The sequence below is a fragment of the Drosophila mojavensis genome, unplaced genomic scaffold, assembly GCF_018153725.1.
Source record: "Drosophila mojavensis isolate 15081-1352.22 unplaced genomic scaffold, ASM1815372v1 contig_81, whole genome shotgun sequence".
Classification (NCBI taxonomy): domain Eukaryota; kingdom Metazoa; phylum Arthropoda; class Insecta; order Diptera; family Drosophilidae; genus Drosophila; species Drosophila mojavensis.
Window position 1 is genome coordinate 6,582,774 of NW_025318907.1, and position 19,610 is coordinate 6,602,383.

The following is a 19,610-nucleotide window of genomic DNA, read 5'->3' on the forward strand; positions in this document are numbered from 1 at the left end:
TGGCATGCCACACGACTCGGCTGCATTTTTGTTGAGACTGGCCAGCCGAAGCTTTCTAAGCTCGCACTTCCAGCCTGGAAGTCCTCCGACTGAGAGCGCTTTCTTCTCAAAATTCGGCTTTATTTCATGTAAGTTTTACTTCTGATTTGCGGTTAAATGCTCTACTGCTTTTTATTTTTTTTTTTTTTTTTTTGTGGCTCACAGATGCTGGCTTTGTTTTTTTTTTCAGCGTTTCTATTTACTAAAACTTTTTTATCTTAGTTTATTTAGATTTCCCCTGATTCAGAAAAGTTTCGTCGTTTTCTTTTTAAGTTTTAAATACATGAACAAATTTCATCGTATAATTTTAGCATGCAAGATTTAAACAGAATTTTTATTATTGTCATTGTTACTTAAAAATTGTTTGTTTTTGTATTCATATTATTCATTTATAAATACAGAAAAATATTTATTTTATTTATTTTTGATAGCTATGCATGCATTAAATATCACTAAACGAGCAGAAATGAAATTTTTATATATTTTAAAAGATATATCTTAACTAAACTATTGGCAAACATTTCTGTTTTCCCCACTTTGTATATGCTGTCCTAATTTGCTGTTGCTAATATTGGATGATTGAAGCTTTTAACCGAAGTCCAAGATTATTTAAAATTCAAATTATTAAATGAAGGGATCCATAAAGTGTGTTGAGTTATCCTTTGAAGTCTCTTGCGTCTTCTGTTATATATTGTTGATTTTTGTAAGATATCACCATTATCTGACATCTGGGTTGCACGTATTTTATTTAAGTGAGATCTTGATACGATTCCGTAGACTTCTTTGGTTCTTCCTTACTACAATCACATATAGAATTATATTGATTATCATTTGGATTAGGCAGTTACAAAAAAACTATACTCTCCAGAGTTTGTTTATCTTAAATGTTTCATTCATTTATTTCCTCTAAATATAACAAAATCAAAACATATTAATTTTTGTTTGATAAAATCTTTTTAATTTTATTTAAACTTTCATTTTTTTGCTGGATTTTTTTTTTTTTTTCCTTTTTTGTTGGTTTCTTTATACAGATCTTAAGTTTAGGCTTAAATATAAACACTTATAGAATAAATAGTTTTGGAAGTCTGCGGCTTAAATTCTAGAGAAACGACTAAGTGAAAAAGTTGTATCGTTAGTATAGTCTTCGTTAGTTATATAGAGTATATATGGTTGTGTGCGCGGGCGGGATTATAGGTTATATGCGTTTTTTGGTACTGGAGTACAGGGTTGCTTAGGCTTATAGGTGGTGCAAGGCGGGTAAAGATGTGTGTTTGTGATAAATTCTGTCGCCTCCTGGAGTTCTCTTACAGCTCGGCAATACGGGCTTTCAGCTTGTCCAGCTCGGCGTAGATGCTAGCGGGCAAATCGGCGCCCACCTGCGACTCGAAGTAGTTGCGGATGTCCTCCACCTCCTGAGTCCAGAAGTCTTTGGGCAGCGAGAACAGTTGCTTCACATCGACCTGCTCCTTCATGCCGGCCAAGTTGAGCTCACCCTCAGCGGGTATGTGGCCAATGGCAGAGTCGACATAGCAGGATTCACCATTCACACGGCGCAGAACCCACTCGAGCACACGGGAGTTCTCGCCGTATCCGGGCCACATGAATTTGCCCTGATCGCTCTTGCGGAACCAGTTGACATGGAAGATCTTGGGCACCTTGCCACGCTTCTCCATGCTCAGCCAGTGGGCCACATAGTCGCCGAAGTTGTAGCCAAAGAAGGGACGCATCGCGAAGGGATCGTGCATGATCACCTTGCCCTTGTGCTCGGCCGCAGCAGTTGCCTCGCTGCGCATAGCGGCGCCAATGAAGACACCGTGGGTCCAGTCGCGAGCCTCGTAGATTAGGGGCACGCCAGCTGGGCGACGACCGCCGAAGAGCATCGCAGAGATGGGCACGCCAGCTGGATCCTCCCAGGCGCTGTCGATGATGGGGCACTGGGCTGCTGGTGTGCAGAAGCGAGAGTTGGGATGAGCGGCTGGCTTGCCCGACTCCTTGGTCCAGGGGTTGCCCAGCCAATCGGTGATCTGCACATTGGGTGCCAGGCTGCTCTCCATGCCCTCCCAGTAGACGCCGCCATCTGAGGTGGAGGCCACGTTGGTGAAGATGGTGTTCTTAAAGACCGTGCTCATGGCAATGGGATTCGTCTCCTTCGATGTGCCAGGGGCAACGCCGAAGAAGCCGTTCTCGGGATTTATGGCACGCAGCAGACCCTGCGAGTCGAACTTCATCCAGGCGATGTCATCGCCCACGCACTCCACCTTGTAGTTGGCTAGCGAGGGGTTCAACATGGCCAGATTGGTCTTTCCGCAAGCCGAGGGGAACGCGGCAGTGATGTACTTCTTGACGCCCTTGGGATCGGTGATGCCCAGGATCAGCATGTGCTCGGCCAGCCAGCCCTCCCGCTTGGCAATGGTGCTACCGATGCGCAGAGCAAAGCACTTCTTGCCCAGCAACGAGTTGCCTCCGTAGCCGGAGCCATAGGACACAATCAGGTTCTCAGCGGGCTTGTGCAGGATGATGGTGCGCTCTGGATCGCATGGCCAGGATGGCTGATCCACAATGCCGTTAGCTGGAGTGCCCACGGAGTGAAGGGCGCGCACGAACTCCTCCTTCTTGGCCAACTGCTGCAGCACAGCAGCGCCCATGCGGGTCATGATGCGCATGGAGGCGACGACATAGGCCGAGTCGGTGATCTCAATGCCAATCTTCGACAGAGGGGATCCCACTGGACCCATGCTGAAGGGCACCACATACATGGTGCGACCCTTCATGCATCCAGGGAAGCGCTGCTGAATGGCAGCCTCCATGTCAACAGGCGAAATCCAGTTGCCCAAAGTGCCCTTGACGCCATCCTTGGGCGTGGGAATTGTTTCCTCACGCTTCTCAGTGCAGATGAAAGTCTTGGACTCCACGCGGGCCACATCAGCCGGATTGGTGCGTGCCAGCCAGCAGTTCTCGTACTTGGGCAGCGCCACAATGGTGCCCGACTCCAGCAGCACCTTGATGAGCATCTTGTTCTCCTGCTCGGAGCCATCGCAAATATGCACCTGGTCGGGCTGGCACAGAGCAACTGCCTCCTCCACGAAGCTGCGCACACCGGCAGTCAAGGAGTTGACATCGCCATACGAGGTGGGAATGCCACGAATGTGGCTGTACAGGCCGCAGTTGTCCTGGCGGAGCTTGTTCAGCTGAGGCAGAGCACAGCCGTTGGCGGCACTGAAAAGAGGAGAGAAGAGAATTTATAAGTTAAAGTTCAGTTAAAGAGAGACTGGGTAAGTTTATGAAATGTGGAGAGGCTATGCAGAGAGTAGCAGAATATATATGTATCTTTATTTTGTATATCTATACATATACGAATATGTATATATATGTAGAAATGTTTTAATTGGAAAACATTTTAAAATCAACATTTCATGTATGAATAATTTTACGAATACTTTTTTTTAGTTTTATTAAAATTTGTTTAGCAAAATATTAAAATAAATTTTCAAAGTCACGTTCTATATTCGCAAAGGATTTATTTATGCAAAAAAATTATTTGAGACTAAATAATTTGGAAACTATTTTCGCACAATTTTTTTTAAATTTATTTTGAGAAAACGCACTAATTTTGTTTCTTTTTTTTTCATTTCAAAAGACATTATGGGGCATGCAGCATGCTAGAGGTTTCTGGGTGTGGTGATGCATATGCTCGCTTTTCATTACTTGTTCGTTGTTGTTGGGGAAACAACTCGTACTTACATAATTTTGCTTTGTTCAATGAGCTCAGGCATGTTGTAAGTTTTTTGTTTGTTTTTTTGTAAAAATTAATATTCTTTAAAAGACTTTGGAATATGGCGCACTAATTAACGGTTCGATTTATTTGCTTTTATTTTGGGTAAAAAAATTTAAGTATCACAATTTGAATTATCACAATTTCAACTTTTTGTTGCTTTTGTTGGTTTATTGGGCTTTAGCTGATGCGCTCTTGTAGTTTCATATGTTTTTCCAGAGTTTTTTGTCAAATATGAATTTGATTTTCAGATCACTGAAATTGAATGTTTCACTTGATCTTTCCATTTACTCAGTCCACGAGTAACTGATGCCAGCTGCTTGCTGCAGTCGGCCTTTTATACGCTGCGCTGCCTGCCGGGCGACTGCCCGATGCGACTAGAACATGATTAACGGGGGCCGCACGATCGGCTGCCATTCGGCTTCGGCTGCCATTCGGGCTCGGCTCGCTTGTATTTGTTTCTATCTTTTTCTGAGTAGCGCGCGCGCCTCAGGTCAAACTTCGGGCCAGCTGATTGGCTGTTGGGTCGGAGGCTCGGCAATTGTTTTGGTTTTTCACTGAGCTTCTGGGTGAGCGAGGAGAGTGAGCGAAAGGGGTGGGCTGCTGGTGCCGCTTGACAACAAGCCATGTTGTTAATGCCGCTGTAGCAAGTTACAGTTTATTTTTGTTTCTCATTTATTTTGGCTGTTTTTGTTTTCTTTTTTTCGTCGACTCGCCGCTCTTGGAGTCGCTTTTGCTGTTGTTTTGATAGCGCGCCTATTCGCGGTTGATAAGAATCATTTAGCGCTATTTACGTTCCACTCAGCGTCATTTGGTTTTTCGCTCTGTCAGCTGCTGCTAATTTAATTACTTTGTTTATTTATGCTTTCCACTCCATATCGTTCCAGTGCGTAAATAGCCCAGTTATTATATGTTGTCAAATACGTATCAATAAGTTCTTCCTACGTACAATTATCGTAACATGAGCTGCCTGTTGGTCTATGCTTCCCCCATCGAAAATACACAGATCTCAGGCTGAGTAATATAATTATTTGTATATTTTGATTCATATTATTCATATAAATATAGGAATGTATAAAATATACATATGTAATCTCCATACAAAATCTTATTATTAATAATTCAATTCCTGTTAATAGTTAGTTCACGTGTGTCAATAATTTTCATCATTAAGTAAAGATGTTTTATTCAATCCAGAGATATGAGCCAGCTACTGTGGTATCTAATTAACAATAATGGTTTACATATGATAAGATGAATGCTCCTTATGATCTATAAATAACTACACATATATGTAAGTATATATATCTATAATATCTATAGTGTTAGTATTTAAAAATACATATACCCTCTGCCTATATCGGAACATTGTACAGATGGCTTATTATCTGCAGTCAATGATATGACATTTAAGATAATGATCAACCCAAGTACACCCCAATTATCTACTTATATTTGCCTTATCAAAATTCAAGTTCACAGTCAATGTTATAAGAGTCCATACGAATTCTATATATAATATTTATACTAAGGGAACTCTTTTTCTTACACATAGAAACGGATTCATGTTCCACCCACTCTCACCGATACCTTTTAGCTTTTCCCTTTCAAAATTGATACAGCTAATTTGTCGAATATAAGCCTATGGTAGTAATTCCTCCACTCCAAGCTAAGGCTGATACACACGCGCCCACCTACGCCTTCTGTCACGACACAGAATCACATGGCCTTTTCGATCTGTTGTCACATTGCCAGAATACATATAAATATACATATATATATATATACATATATATAATATGTTTTGTTTGGCCACTTTCGCTTATTGGCGAAAATGGTGACGGGGAAGATGATTCGATGATCTAGCAAAATTCTACGCTGTTCTATTATAATGTTGGCCATGGCCATCAGCCAACCGACATGGAGGCCATGAATGGACATAGTGAATTTCACATGACATGACGCGAATAGCCGCATGGAATCATCATGTGCTCTTCGAAGGAGAAATGAAGGTTCTCACCAATTTTGTTGGGTACGAGTTATCTCTGTACCCACAAGTAAATGGCATTTTGATCGGGTAGTTCACCTTAAAACGAGCAGCTCGTAACCTTGAAATCCTTGAAAAGTTCCGTTGAAGATTATTTATCAGCCAACCTCCACGCGCCTTTTTAATGGCAAATGAAAGAGCATAAAAAAATATTCAACACAAATTTGCGGAATGCTCTTTTTGGCGTATTTATTTTTAAACCGTGGACTTGTTTTTCTAGTTGAGCTTGATAAGCAGCATCATCATCATCACAATCATCATCAAGTGTCTGCCTGTGCTACCCCGCCTGCCTGCCAGCCTCCTCCTCAGCTCCCCACTTCCTCAGTCCCTATGCCCCTTGTCTTGGCCCCGCGCCGTGCAAAGATCGCCCAGCTGTATTACTAAAGCGCGTTTGATGACTTGACTTAATTTTTGAATTTACGTCAATGAGTTGGCGGATCAATAAGCAATAATGAAAATCAATACACATATAGCGAAATATATATTGTAACGGGCCTTATCAGCTTGCACAAACGAGCCCCTGCAGCCTCGATGCAATGGAAAATATTTTGTTCTAAATATAGGCTTAAGATCTGTTTTTAACTGTAATCCGGATCTAGAAATTGTTGTAATAGCTGACGAAAGAAATTCGGATGTTACTGCAGCAGGCTCTAGGCTTCACTATGTTAGCTAATGTGATAGACTAGGAATTCCCACAGACCTTAGACCTTATAAGCTCTAACAATGTCAAATTCCATAAGGAAAGTCAGCCAAATTTTGATTAGATTATGTGATATAACACATATATATATACTTTATATTCATAATTGCGGCAATAGATGTTATCAAGTATATCAAGTCTAAAAATAAATATCTTAGTATAGTCAAAGGTCCATGTTAGATGTTATCATTAAGTCAAAAAATAAATATCATAATATGGGCAAAGGTCCACATGGGAAAGCATATTTAAATTTGCGTTAAACCTCTGTACTGTACTGTAGTTGAATAAATCAATATATTTACCGATTTTACTTGTCCTTCGATTTATTTGATTGGGATCTAACAAGGCTAAGCTCTTTACTTACTGTGTTGAAAACAAGAATTTTCAGCCAAGTACAATTTTGATATATACATATACTTATTTGTATCTATATTTACATATACATACATATATCGGCTGTTAGTCGTTATTGATAATTGTTTATGATCATCTAACCGGATCTAACGGAACCCCTTTTTCGGGCACACTCAATGCGTTATCAGTGCCGTGTGCCGTGTGCCGTGTGCCGTGTGCCGTGAGGCTTGTTTCTTCTCTAATTGGCTGCATGTCGAATCACACCACCCCATGACCAGGTCTTTAATCAGACCTTAACAACTGCGTGGCACGTTTTTGGGCTCCAAGTTTTTGGTCTTTTTTCATAATATTCCATAATATTTGCTCGTTTTTTTCCAGCGATCTTGATAATTCGCAGTGGTGCAGAGAGGTTAACACGATTATGAATTTATATGCTTGTTTACGCCAATTTCGTGGACGGGCCTCTCCCACTTTCTCGCGCTGCCATCTCTCATTTTGCGTGACCGAAATGCCACGCCCATGCCTAGGCCCATGGAATGCGATACAAAAAAATCTTGTTTGCTGGTTTTTATGAGAGTTTATTAAACTAAGATTAGGAATAACCTATGAAACCGCACAGAATGGAGCGATTATTCACATCACATGTTGGCCACACGCTTCTTCAGTTCTGTCAGCTGGTCTGCGACGGGGCGTGGCAAATAGTCGCCCACCTGGTCCTGGAAGTACTGCTCGATCTCTTTGGCCTCCTGCTGCCAAAAGTCTTTGGGCAGATCGAACAGCTGCTTCAGATCCACATTGCCCTCCACGCCCTCAACATTCAGTGCACCCTGACTAGGGAGCAGTCCGATTGGCGACTCCTCGTAGCATTTCTCGCCTTCCACACGCCGGAAGATCCAGTCCAGCACTCGGGAATTGTCACCAAATCCTGGCCACAAGAATTTGCCCTCATCGCTCTTGCGGAACCAGTTCACGTGGAAGATCTTTGGCACCTTTCCGCGCTGCTCCATGCTTAGCCAGTGGGCGAGATAGTCGCCGAAGTTGTAGCCAAAGAAGGGGCGCATCGCGAAGGGATCGTGCATGATCACCTTGGCCTTGTGCTCGGCCGCAGCAGTTGCCTCGCTACGCATGGCAGCCCCAATAAAGACGCCATGTGCCCAGTCGCGCGCCTCGTAGACCAAGGGAACGCCAGCGGGTCGGCGACCGCCGAACAAAATCGCTGAGATGGGAACTCCTGCGCTGTCCTCCCAGGCGGGATCAATGATTGGGCACTGAGCCGCAGGCGTGCAGAAGCGAGAGTTGGGATGGGCAGCCGGCTTGCCCGACTCAGCCGACCAGAGCTTGCCCAGCCAGTCGGTGACCGTGACATTGCCCAGCTGAGAGGCGTCCATGCCCTCCCAGTAGACGCCGCCATCCGACGTGGAGGCCACGTTGGTGAAGACCGTGTTGCGGAAGATGGTGTCCATGGCAATGGGATTGGTGGCACGCGAGGTGCCAGGGGCCACGCCGAAGAAGCCGTTCTCGGGATTGATGGCACGCAGCACACCCTGCGAGTCGAACTTCATCCAGGCGATGTCATCGCCCACGCACTCCACCTTGTAGCCCGGCAGAGTGGGCGTCATCATGGCCAGATTGGTCTTGCCGCAAGCTGAAGGGAAAGCGGCTGCCACATAGATCTTCTTGCCCTGCAGATTGGTGATGCCCAGAATCAGCATGTGCTCGGCCAGCCAGCCCTCCCGCTTGGCAATGGTGCTGCCGATGCGCAGAGCAAAGCACTTCTTGCCCAGCAACGAGTTGCCTCCATAGCCGGAGCCATAGGAAACGATCTCGTTCTCGGCTGGCTTATGGAGGATGATGGTGCGCTCTGGGTCACATGGCCACGAGGCCTGGGCCTGCACGCCACTGGCTGGAGTGCCAACTGAGTGAAGGCACTTGACGAACTGGCCGTCGCCCTGCTGCAGCACGTCCAGCACTGGAGTGCCTGCACGCGTCATAATCTTCATAGACTCTACCACGTAGGGAGAGTCAGTGATCTCAATGCCTATTTTGGAGAGAGGCGAGCCCACGGGACCCATGCTAAAGGGTATGACGTACATGGTGCGACCTTTCATGCTGCCCGGGAAACGCTCGGCAATAGCCGCCTTCAGATCCGCATCGGAGATCCAATTGCCAAGGGTTCCGGGCGTGGCGTTTGGCGTAACTGGCACCGTCTCCTCCTTGCGCTCCGTGCTGATGAACGTCTTGGACTCCACGCGAGCCACATCGGCTGGGTTAGTGCGTGCCAGCCAGCAGTTCGTGTACTTGGGCAGTGGCAGGATTGTGCCCTGCTTCAGCATCAATCCTTGGAGCAGCTTGCTCTCCGCGGCGGTGCCATCGCAGATGTGCACTCGGTCCGGTTGGCACAGATTCACGCACTTGTCCACATACTCCCGGACAGCGGGCGTCAGTGTCTTCACGTCGCCATATTGCACGGACAGCGAACGGCAGACGAGCCGAAAATTGTAGCACTTGGGCGGAGAGGCCAATCTGGAAAGAAAAATTGATATCTCCGATAAGTAGGGTACTGTGAGCTACCTGTTCAGGTATATGTTGAAATCCTAACACAGCTGCTTTTAGGGTTTACCACTTTTACCTGGCCGCAGCCCGCTTTATCTGCATGTTTTGTGCACAACTGTACCTCAATTAGTATTCTAAGTATGTTGGAAAAAAAGAGTTGAGTTGCCGTCACCCGTCGCATTTGTCCCACACACAATTGTAAAACAAAAACTGGCTAATCAGCTGTTGGCTGGTTGTGCAGGTTTCTGACAATACCCCATAAAGCAGCTGCTCTAAATGGGTATATTTCTCAGTGGAGGCAGGCTGACAGAGACTAACAGCATTTGCCCTTTGGCTCTAGGCCTTTTCTTATGCCCAGCTAAAACTGATCTCTGGATATATTAGGTATTTATAATTTATTATTTATTTATTAGCTACTTTCTTACAATTGCAGAGTATCTAATAGTTGTTCAATATTTTGTTGTTAATTGTTTCTGTTTGCTGCTTGTGAATTCATGAAAAACTTGCTTCGGCTTTTGCACAGCACGTTTGGTTTGGGGAATCCGAAGCAGCAGCCACAGCGAGACAGAGAGACAACCTTCAATTGTCAGCGACAACATAGCCGAGAGAAAGAAAGAGAGGGGGCGAATCCGAGAGAAAGAGAGAGAGAGTAATGTGAAGGCGTCATGACTGCCTCACTTTCGTTTCGCTGAACCGGCCGAACGCAATTGTATGATGCAATATTTCATCAGCCAACAGCTGGTTCGGCAGCTAATGTTGTGTTCTCTGTTATGGTTGTCCTAAGAGATAATCTCTCTCTCTCTCTCGCTCTCTCTCTCTCTTTCTCACTGTCTCACTGGCTGTCTCTGATCACAGCTGTGTGTTGACCCTGGCTATAACTGTTACAGAATGCCAAACATGGCCAACATTTCGCATCTCAGTTTATCAAAGCAGACGCCCTTCAGAGCTTGCTGTCTATAATCTCATCGTCAATATCAATTTATCGGCATTGTTTATCACATAAATCAGCTCGCAAAGCATTTATCTGGGGCACAATCGTGTAGTTCTAGTTACATTGTCCGCTGGGTCCAAAGTCCATTGACTGTTCACGCCATAGTTCTTTGTCGTTCAGTGACGTCACACATTTATGTAATCTAATTTTGTTTCGGTCAGACGACGAATTTTTTTCGGAAACTGCGCATTTTCTAGTGGCGCGTTTAGCTACTCAAATACTCTTTGCATATGCACATACTTACACACATACATATGTATATAGATAATACATATGTACATATATATACAAAATACTATATGCTTGTGCTTGTGCGTGGTCTGTATGGCAGATTGTCAGTGCCCCGGTTCGAGTTATTAACACACATTAACTATACTACATACATACAAGCATATATATATATATATATATATATATATATATATATATATATATATATATATATGTATATGCGCACAGCTTGGCACATGATAAAATATACTCCATGCAGCACCCGAAATGTCATCAAACTAATTTGCAGACAAATGAAATAATGCTCTCTAAGCGTAGATTAAATGAAAAGTGTAATCATACGAAAGTTATTACATAAAGTGCAGCATTCGCCTGGGGCTTCTCATTGTGTGCAGTGGACCAGAAGGAGACGTTGACTAAGACAGCTTACCTAATGACAACTGCTTAAATAGCATTTAGTATGTTTTGTTTTAGATTCATTTTTTATTATTATGTATAAACTATATACTATATATTTATATGTATTTTTTTTATTTTATTTTTATAAATATCTGCGATCATTAGCAAAGGCACTGTGAAAGAAACATGAATGTTCAATAAATAAATACAGAAGTGTTGTGTATGTTGGTTAACTGTATTGCGAGGTGTCATATAATATATATATCAGCTGTTGATTGCCATTAATAAAGATTAAATTATTCGCTTCTTTTTTTTTTTCATATGTATAGAAAATATAATATTTTGTGTGTGTCTGCTGCTCGGAACAATGATTTATAAAATTTTATATTTTTATCAACAAATTATATATCGATCGCTTCTATAAAATATTAAAAAATGCATTTTGGGGTATAAAACAGAAGATATGACAATATACTAAACATAGTATAGTACCATATACTTTTGTATAAAACGTAGTTTTTGTTACTTAATTCGCACACCTCTTATGTCTTCCATGTTAAATGCCTATACTAATTCCCATTTTGATAAATTTCTCCAATTTCTATATTATTTTCTATATATAATAAGTATTTTTCGATCGATAAATTGTGCGCATTCTCTCAAACTAACCTTTCTTCATTTGCGTCGAATCGAATCACGAAGCGCTAATTAATTTGCCTGCTAATTCAAAGCGAATGAATATTTAATAAATGTTTGTGTTGTTTTATCAAATTGACAGCATTTATGGAGATACGCGGGAAGCTCTATTGTTTATCTTTTTCAAGTTTTGCCAACTTCTTGAGCTGGCATTTGCAGTCCGCAAAGCGAAACCCGAACCCCGCCCAGATCAAATATTTACTATAATTTGCGCTGCTACCGTTTTGCTGGACTCGCTTTTAATACGACTCTTAAATTTATTTATTTTGCGTATTTATTTTTTTTATTTATGTCATTTTTATGTGCCATGAGCTCGCTAATGATAAGAACTGACCATAGTTAAATAGGAAAGACCTCTCGCTGGCCGACTCTCATTATCAGCTGTGACGCTTCCAGCAATTATTCGGTGCAGACGACTCGACAATATTTGATGGCAGCCACGCGCACAGAGCAAGCGAAGAGTTCAATTTCAGCTGATTAGAAGAGCACAAGATAGCACATGTGAAACGTAATAGGTATTGGACATGGGAATGGGAATGGGAACAGGATTGGGGATTGGAGTGGGAATTCGAAATGGGATCAGCATTATTTAGCTTGGCACGCTCTGCAGTGCGTTTGTTCTCTTGGCATTTTGCAAATGGCAATGCGTTTTAATGCTACGAGGCAGGTCTAATTATTAGGATAAAGACAATAGATGTGCTCAAGAATACCCTACAACTACCCAGTAGCTGTGAAATCTATCATAATCATTCTTTCTCTTAATTGTAAGAGATATTCAAATAATTATGAAAAGTGCAGACCTTAAGATACCCTTTCCTTGTAGACCTTAAATGTGAATACAAATGTTTTTTCTTATGGATCCAACGTGATATACAATACAACATACCCTGAAATTCCTGTAATCCCTGTAAATTCCTATACACAAAGACCTTTTGTGAAGCATTGATGGAGCTACTTTATTTACACAATCTTTTCAGATTTGTTTTTGTTGACTATACTCTGAATTCTCATTTTAGCAAAAACAAAGAGGAAGACACAAAATGTATATAGACTAGGGAATACCCTAGTTTTGTTCAAATTGATTACAAGAGAATTACCTTTTTGCATGCCCGAATCGAAAATATTACTTTTAGTATAGGGTATATTCGCCTCTGAAGCCCATTTTGTGGGCATGCCGCAACGCATGCCGGCAGCTGCTCTTTGGCACATTTTATTTTCGTGTAGCATATTTATTTTTATTTTTATTGAGTTTTTTTTACTCGTTGCGAAAAGGAATACGCAGAAAATTAACAAGCGCGTGTTTTTCTACTTATATGTATATATACATACTTATACACATATATATTTATTTATATATATGGAAAATTTATAGCGACAACTATATGTAGTTGGGTGTGCTTGGGTGTATATACATTTAGACGTGGCACTTTTATTTTTGGATACGTGGCAACAGTAAATGAAAATCGAACTTTCAGCTGATTTCCACGGCTAATTTTCTCATCAATTTCTTCGTTAAATGGCTCTGAACAAGTTCATCATCCAAGTCATTTAGCCATGGCCTTAGTTTCAGCGCCAGACAGAGCACAGTTACACAGACTCTTAAGGGCACACTAGCCACACAAACACACACACACTTACATTGGTATTGGACGCCCCTTTTCACTCTTATCAGCTGGCCATCAGAGCAAGCACTCTAAATCAAACCAGTTCGCCCAGCTCCGGTTTGAACCAGTTGCCACCAATACCAATGTAAAGAACAAAAAATTGAGAAAATTAATATTAAAATTGATGACGACGCATGGCTAAAAAAGTTAAAAGTCGAAAAAATATTTGTTAATTTTATTATTATTACTATTATTATTTTGTTTTGTTACAATATAAAATATCTATAGAAATGGAATGTGCCAAATTGTTTATAGTTTATAAAAAAAATCGCTCAGCTGTTGGGCAATTATAGTTATAATCGTCATAACATATTACCATATAATACAATAATCAGTAATTGAACTATGACGTTAGAGAAAATTAATAGCAGGACGTATTCAAGGGGAAAATTCTATCTGGGCATAAACATTAGTATATATGTACATATAAAATATATTTGGCTTTTATTTTTGTTTTATTTTCTGGGAACTTCTCTATATGTGCCCTATATAAAGGAATCAGCGATGAACTGGTTTTATAGCTAGGAATTTGAGTCGCAAATGCTATGAAAGGTTTTTCCATAGACGACTTGACGTCACATACTGTTAATCTGTATGTATACATATGTATATACTATTAATCTATATACATATGTGCATAAAAACAGGAAAACTTTGAAATTTAATTATATTTCACTAATTAGAAGTCAACTAAAATCCGGGTTCGAAATTCATTGCCGTGAGTCTGTATAGTATTTAAAAAAAATATAATAATCGTAATATACTATAGTTGCTTGATGCTAAGTTTCCCTAGACAACCATCAGCAATATTTTCTTCGAAAAATGATTCAAAATTATATATTTAAAAATATTTTCTGTGGAAATGAAAAGGCTTTTGGAGAAATTTACAAATATTCTGAGAGAAATTAATTAATTCGACAATAGTTTAATATAAATATAAATGTATACATAAAAATAATAAATACCTATTTATTGTACATTACATTTTTTTCTGAACCTGTGTGCGTAGTCCTATGTACTCAACTTTCGTAGTCTGTCTATACATCAATAGACATTAATGTGGTATACCAGATACCAAAATATTGGTCATTAAGATATTTACTAAAATATTTATAATCAATTATTATATTTTAGAAACAGCACATTTAGGAATTGTCATACTTTTAAATAAGATCAAGATCAATCAGAATAGATTATACTCTTTAGATTATACTTTAAAATGTCCAGTGAAAACTAGTTTAGAATAATTATTTTTTAGTTGGTGCTGAGCAAGATAGCATTATACGATTATTTATGAAGTACTTCTCTCAAAATAAAACATACAAGCTTTGGTAAATTCGCTGTTTATACGATAATTATACGTACTCTCAGTACAATCTAGAATTTTTACTGCATTAAATATGTGCTGATAGTCTATAAGTAGTATAACATATATTGTTCACACAAATAACTCCAATAAGCTCCAATAATGTTGTCTGAGACGAGACCACTCAACAAAATATGCCACTAGCTCAGTGCCAAGGTCGGCAGTGTTGTTGAATGTGGTTCCACAAGAACTAAGTTCCAACTAATAATACTAATACGTTAGTTCGTTTTAGAGAACTCAAAAAGTGTTTTTCGTAATGCTTTATTTAATTTAATTTAATGAGGCTTTATGGCATATCAAAGTCCAAGCGACAACTAGAAACATCGACTCGATATGTGAGAGTGTGTGTGTTTGCCAGCTGATAAGCGAGAACTTCTACATAATGTAGGCGTATATAAGTTGTCTGTCTGCGTAGATTATAGAGCATTTCATTTATATACATGTGTGTATATATGTAAGTGACGTGGAAGGTAATATGCGTATATACATACATATACCAACGACCCAAGCTATGTCTATGCAGGCGCACTTGGATACAGTGGGTGCAAAGTCTCGTTCTGAGACGCAGTTAAGCAACTGAGTGAAAGGAATAGAGAGAGAATGGAGACAAGACTATTGAAGGATAGCCAGTAAAATTATCAGACGAATTTAAATTTATCATGAACATAAAGTTTAACTCTCTGAATATACATTAATGGAAGAGTTGCAATGAAATATAATAAATTCAAATACTCTTCCTCTGTCTTAATATTTATCCAGAGAAGAAAACTAGATTGAAAGACAGACACCAGCTTAAGTTGGCCTTTTACCAAATGTAAATTGCAGTTCTTTAATTTTTTTTTTTTTTTTTAAGCTCACATTTCTCGCAGTGCATATAAAATATATTTCACGTCATCGAAAATACCATCGATGGGGAATATAAAACATGTGTTTACTCGAAACTATCGAAATTAAGCATATATACGACCATTAGCTATCTAATCTTATCAGCAATGAGGAATTCTTTGAAACCGAATCGAAATTCGAAATTTGTGTGATAATTATTGCGAGTGTAGTAAACAAACAATTAACTGATAAGCTTTAAACAATACGGTATAAACGTAATTAGCAGGTGAAATTTTCATTAGTAATTTTGCTGCGCCTCAAATTGGTTTTATTGAGTAATCGAAATTCGAGACTTTTCCAATTAACTGGAAAATATTATTCATTTACACACATGCCATTCAAATATTATTGTTATTCATTCAATTGCCTGGGAAGCAAAAAATATTATTGTATTATTCGAATATTGTGTTTTTTGTTTGTCGTATTTCTATTTCTGTTCCGTTGCGTTCGATTGGGGGGCTCGCCTAGCGAACTAAATGCCAATGCGAGACGTCAATAAAAACAATCTTATTGTTGTCATGGGTTGTTCGGGCTGTCTGAGGTTATCATTCAGAGAACTCAGACACAGAGAGAGAAAGAGAGAGAGACAGACAGTTGCTGCTGATGTTGTCTGTTGTCTGTCTGTGGATTGCACAAGCACAACAATGTCTGCCACGCTGTGTATCTGACAGATATATAACTGTTGCTCTTGGAAAATAGGTAGACGCCGAGAGGAAACCCATGCAAGTCAAGTGCAAAAATTAACGAGGGCCGTTGTCAAAGCTGATTGACTTGGAAGTACCCTGTAGTTGTACAGTTGGCTGTAGACACTTTTCCATATACATATTTAAACATTGATTGTATTCATTTGATATTATAAAAGGCAGGGGCACAAAGAGATAAACAGCGAGGAAAACAAACTTTAATCAAGTTGCATCTCGATGCTGAGAAAAAATACATTTATAGTAAGTTGGTCCTTACTCTTATCATACTCGCACTTTCTTTATATTGCTAGGGTATACGAAATGGTCAGCGTGTGACACGTTGTTGACCGATCCAAAACACGCCACATACCAAAAAAGCGGCTATCAAAACAAAAGCCAACAGCAAGCCAAACAAGTCTGCTAAAAGCCAAAGAGTTTTTTCTTACTTTATTTTTTTTTTTTTCTTCTTATTCTTAATTCTCCTCTTTTTCATGTTGGCTTTTCTGATTTCCAGAGTCCGGCGCTGTTGCTAAGTGCCCCAAAAGCAACAGCAAAGATAGCACACCAATGCAAACCGCAGTTTGTGTTTATTTACGCACGCACACACACGCGCATACGCAATGCATATACACAGGCTGACAAATCAGCCAGCGAGTGGGTGGGGGAAGGCAGCTAAACTTGTCGGTCAACTGCAGCGGCGCTCTTCGCGCACAGATCGTGCTCGCCTGCTCCCACACACACAGATGGCCCCGATAGCAGCGCAAAAAAAACTGGAGCCAAAACAAAAACACAAAAACAGTGCGCAGTGTCGTTCGGAATACGGCGAGGGACGTGCAGCGACGTCAACTGAAAGGTAACAAAGAAACAAGGCACAAAGCAAAACAAAGAAACAGCTCGACGAAGCGAAAGCTTTTATGCCCACGAAAGTATGCAATGTAAATTTGATCTGAATGAAAGCATACAAAGTGAGGCATTCTATGATCCGCCGAAAAGTATGCTACACCTGTTGTACAGATTGATTTCGGCCGACATTAATTACCATAGAGAGATAAGGTTATTCGCTCAAGTGGAAAGTTACGGCACAAATCTTGATAGCACACTGCTAAGTGGACTGAATGTTATGAGAATATTATGAAAGTTCAGTTAGGATTGCTTAGGTCGTGCTGAAAGAGGCAACTAAGAAATTAGAAATAACATCAATTCTATTTGGATTGTCTGAAAGAGTCAAGGCCAAAATCAAGGTGAACACCTTTCAAAGACAAGATAAGGGTTCACTTATTGTCTAAATTTAATACGAATTGTGAAATTAATTAATGAGAAGAGGTTGAATCAAAAAAAATATAAAATCTCCATCTTATGAAATTGTTTTTTTTTCTTTTTCTAAGAATTTAATAGCTAAATTTTAAAGACATTAGTATATAAAAATATAAAAATGATTAATTTATTAGTTTAGGGGAAAAGATATTTAAGAAATTTGTGTTCTGTTTAAGTTATGCCTGTCTCTACCAAAAGAAAAATGTCTCCATACTTTCTCTAAATTTCCCACAATACCACATCAATATTAATTGTTTATATATAGATTAGGAATGCATGGAATCCTAAAACTATTGTATATATCTACACAACATTTGAACGCCGACTCAGAGCTAAGTATAGTTTTGAAAGCATTTTCTATTTCGCTGCTCTCTTATAATTATTGTCTTAACGCCTTAAATAGGTTTTCATAAATATATGTACTCTTATTTATATTTAATATACTAAGAAACCCATTCAAAGAATACATAAAATGTTCGCATAGGTTTTGCTTAAGCAACCGCAATGTGGAAATCTTAAAAGTGTTGCCTTCTTTCGAGGGCCCTAGAAAAACCTCAACTAACGCGGACAAATTCATTGATAAAACTTGATTGAGAAAGGGTGAATGGGTCGACAAGGGGGGTTGACAGCGCGCGTGAAAAATTGTTTATAAACAAACTACATGTGTGTAAAGTGTGTGTAAAATAGAGAATAAAAAAGAGGTAGAGAGAGAAACGAATAGCGGGAGAGAGTGCAAATAGTAAGAACTATTGTATATTGTAATATAGCCTAAAATTGAGGTAGGTTATTTGTTGCTTACGTGAGAAAACGTACAGGTAAGTTAAGTAGGCTGGCCAATGACAGAGGCTACCTGGAGGGTACCGTTAACCACCACACGACACTGACCCGCTTAAAGCTCTATTTAGCAATATTTCTAACTGGTTTTTGATATGGAAACTCTTGAGACTCACCCGCCGCGCAGCAGTTGTACGCCTTTGAGCAGCATTTTCACTTATTGTGGTTTTCCCTTATTCCTTGTCGCCTTTCACTTTTTGCACGTTTCCTTGCTTTCTTTCGCTCAGCTGTTGCGGCTGCCAATTGAATTGCGTTTAATGAATTTATTTCGTTGTTTAATTTGATCAATTTGCGAATGCCTTAATGCGAATTTATATTTAAATAAAACTGCAGCAGAGCTAATTGAAGAGACGTGGCGGGCTTTTAGCTCTGGCAATTTTTCTTAGCTCCCTTCGCTCTCTCACTCTCTCTCTCTCTCCCTTTCTCGGTCTCGCTCTACGCGTGGCACTTGTTGCGCTTCAACAACTGTTGCTGTTGCTGTTGCTGCTGCTGCTACTGCTACTGCTGCTGCTGCTGCCGGGGCACTTGTTGCTGCCTTCACACAACAATCGAAACTGAAACTCTACGTCAGCCCGCGCGCTTAAGTAACAGATGTACTACACATTATTCAGAGTATTTGTACATACATTTTAGTCGACCGTTCCTCTGTGTCTGTGTGATTGAGTTTATTTCGCTCTTTCTCTCTCTCTCTCTCCTTCTCTGAGTATTTTTTATGCAGCCCCCGCTGGCTGATAAGATAAGCGGCATGCCCACATCGCCTACCGATTGTCATGTACGTGCCACCCACCGCATGCACCAGGCGACGCGCCTCCTCCTCCAAATTACTGCAACCTGCTCAGTTAAGCTCAGCTGTTGCCACACATTCACAGACACAGCCAAACACACACGGATAGCCAAACTCTCTTGCCCCTGTGCCAAATTTAAATGTTTCCTTATCGATGTATGTGGCCTGTAGCCTAAGAGGCAGCTGCCCCGCTTACATCATTCATCAGCCGACCAGAGCCAACAGCCGCAGCCAGAGCAGCTTATCTTTTATTTGTGGCTCTGATTTTGCATACCCAGCAAAATTAGACAAAGAGAGG

The 19,610-nt window shown here is 40.5% G+C and overlaps 1 protein-coding gene across 2 annotated transcripts; it reads right to left on the reverse strand.

The window, feature by feature from the left end:
* Positions 1-1,009: 1,009 nt before the first annotated feature.
* On the reverse strand, positions 1,010-19,065 carry LOC6580889 (phosphoenolpyruvate carboxykinase [GTP]). 2 transcript variants are annotated; one of them, XM_044011163.1, is made up of 3 exons: positions 18,645-19,065; positions 8,625-9,435; positions 1,010-2,417 (listed from the first exon to the last, which is right to left on the reverse strand). In XM_044011163.1, the coding sequence occupies exons 1-3, from the start codon at positions 18,677-18,679 to the stop codon at positions 1,344-1,346; spliced, it is 1,920 nt and encodes a 639-aa protein (XP_043867098.1). In that variant the 5' UTR covers positions 18,680-19,065; the 3' UTR covers positions 1,010-1,343. The 2 variants fall into 2 exon arrangements, with proteins under 2 accessions (XP_043867098.1, XP_002006686.2); XM_002006650.4 differs by lacking the exons at positions 8,625-9,435; positions 18,645-19,065 and adding an exon at positions 3,781-4,121 and having other exon boundaries at positions 1,013-3,255.
* Between the last annotated feature and the right edge of the window lie 545 nt (positions 19,066-19,610).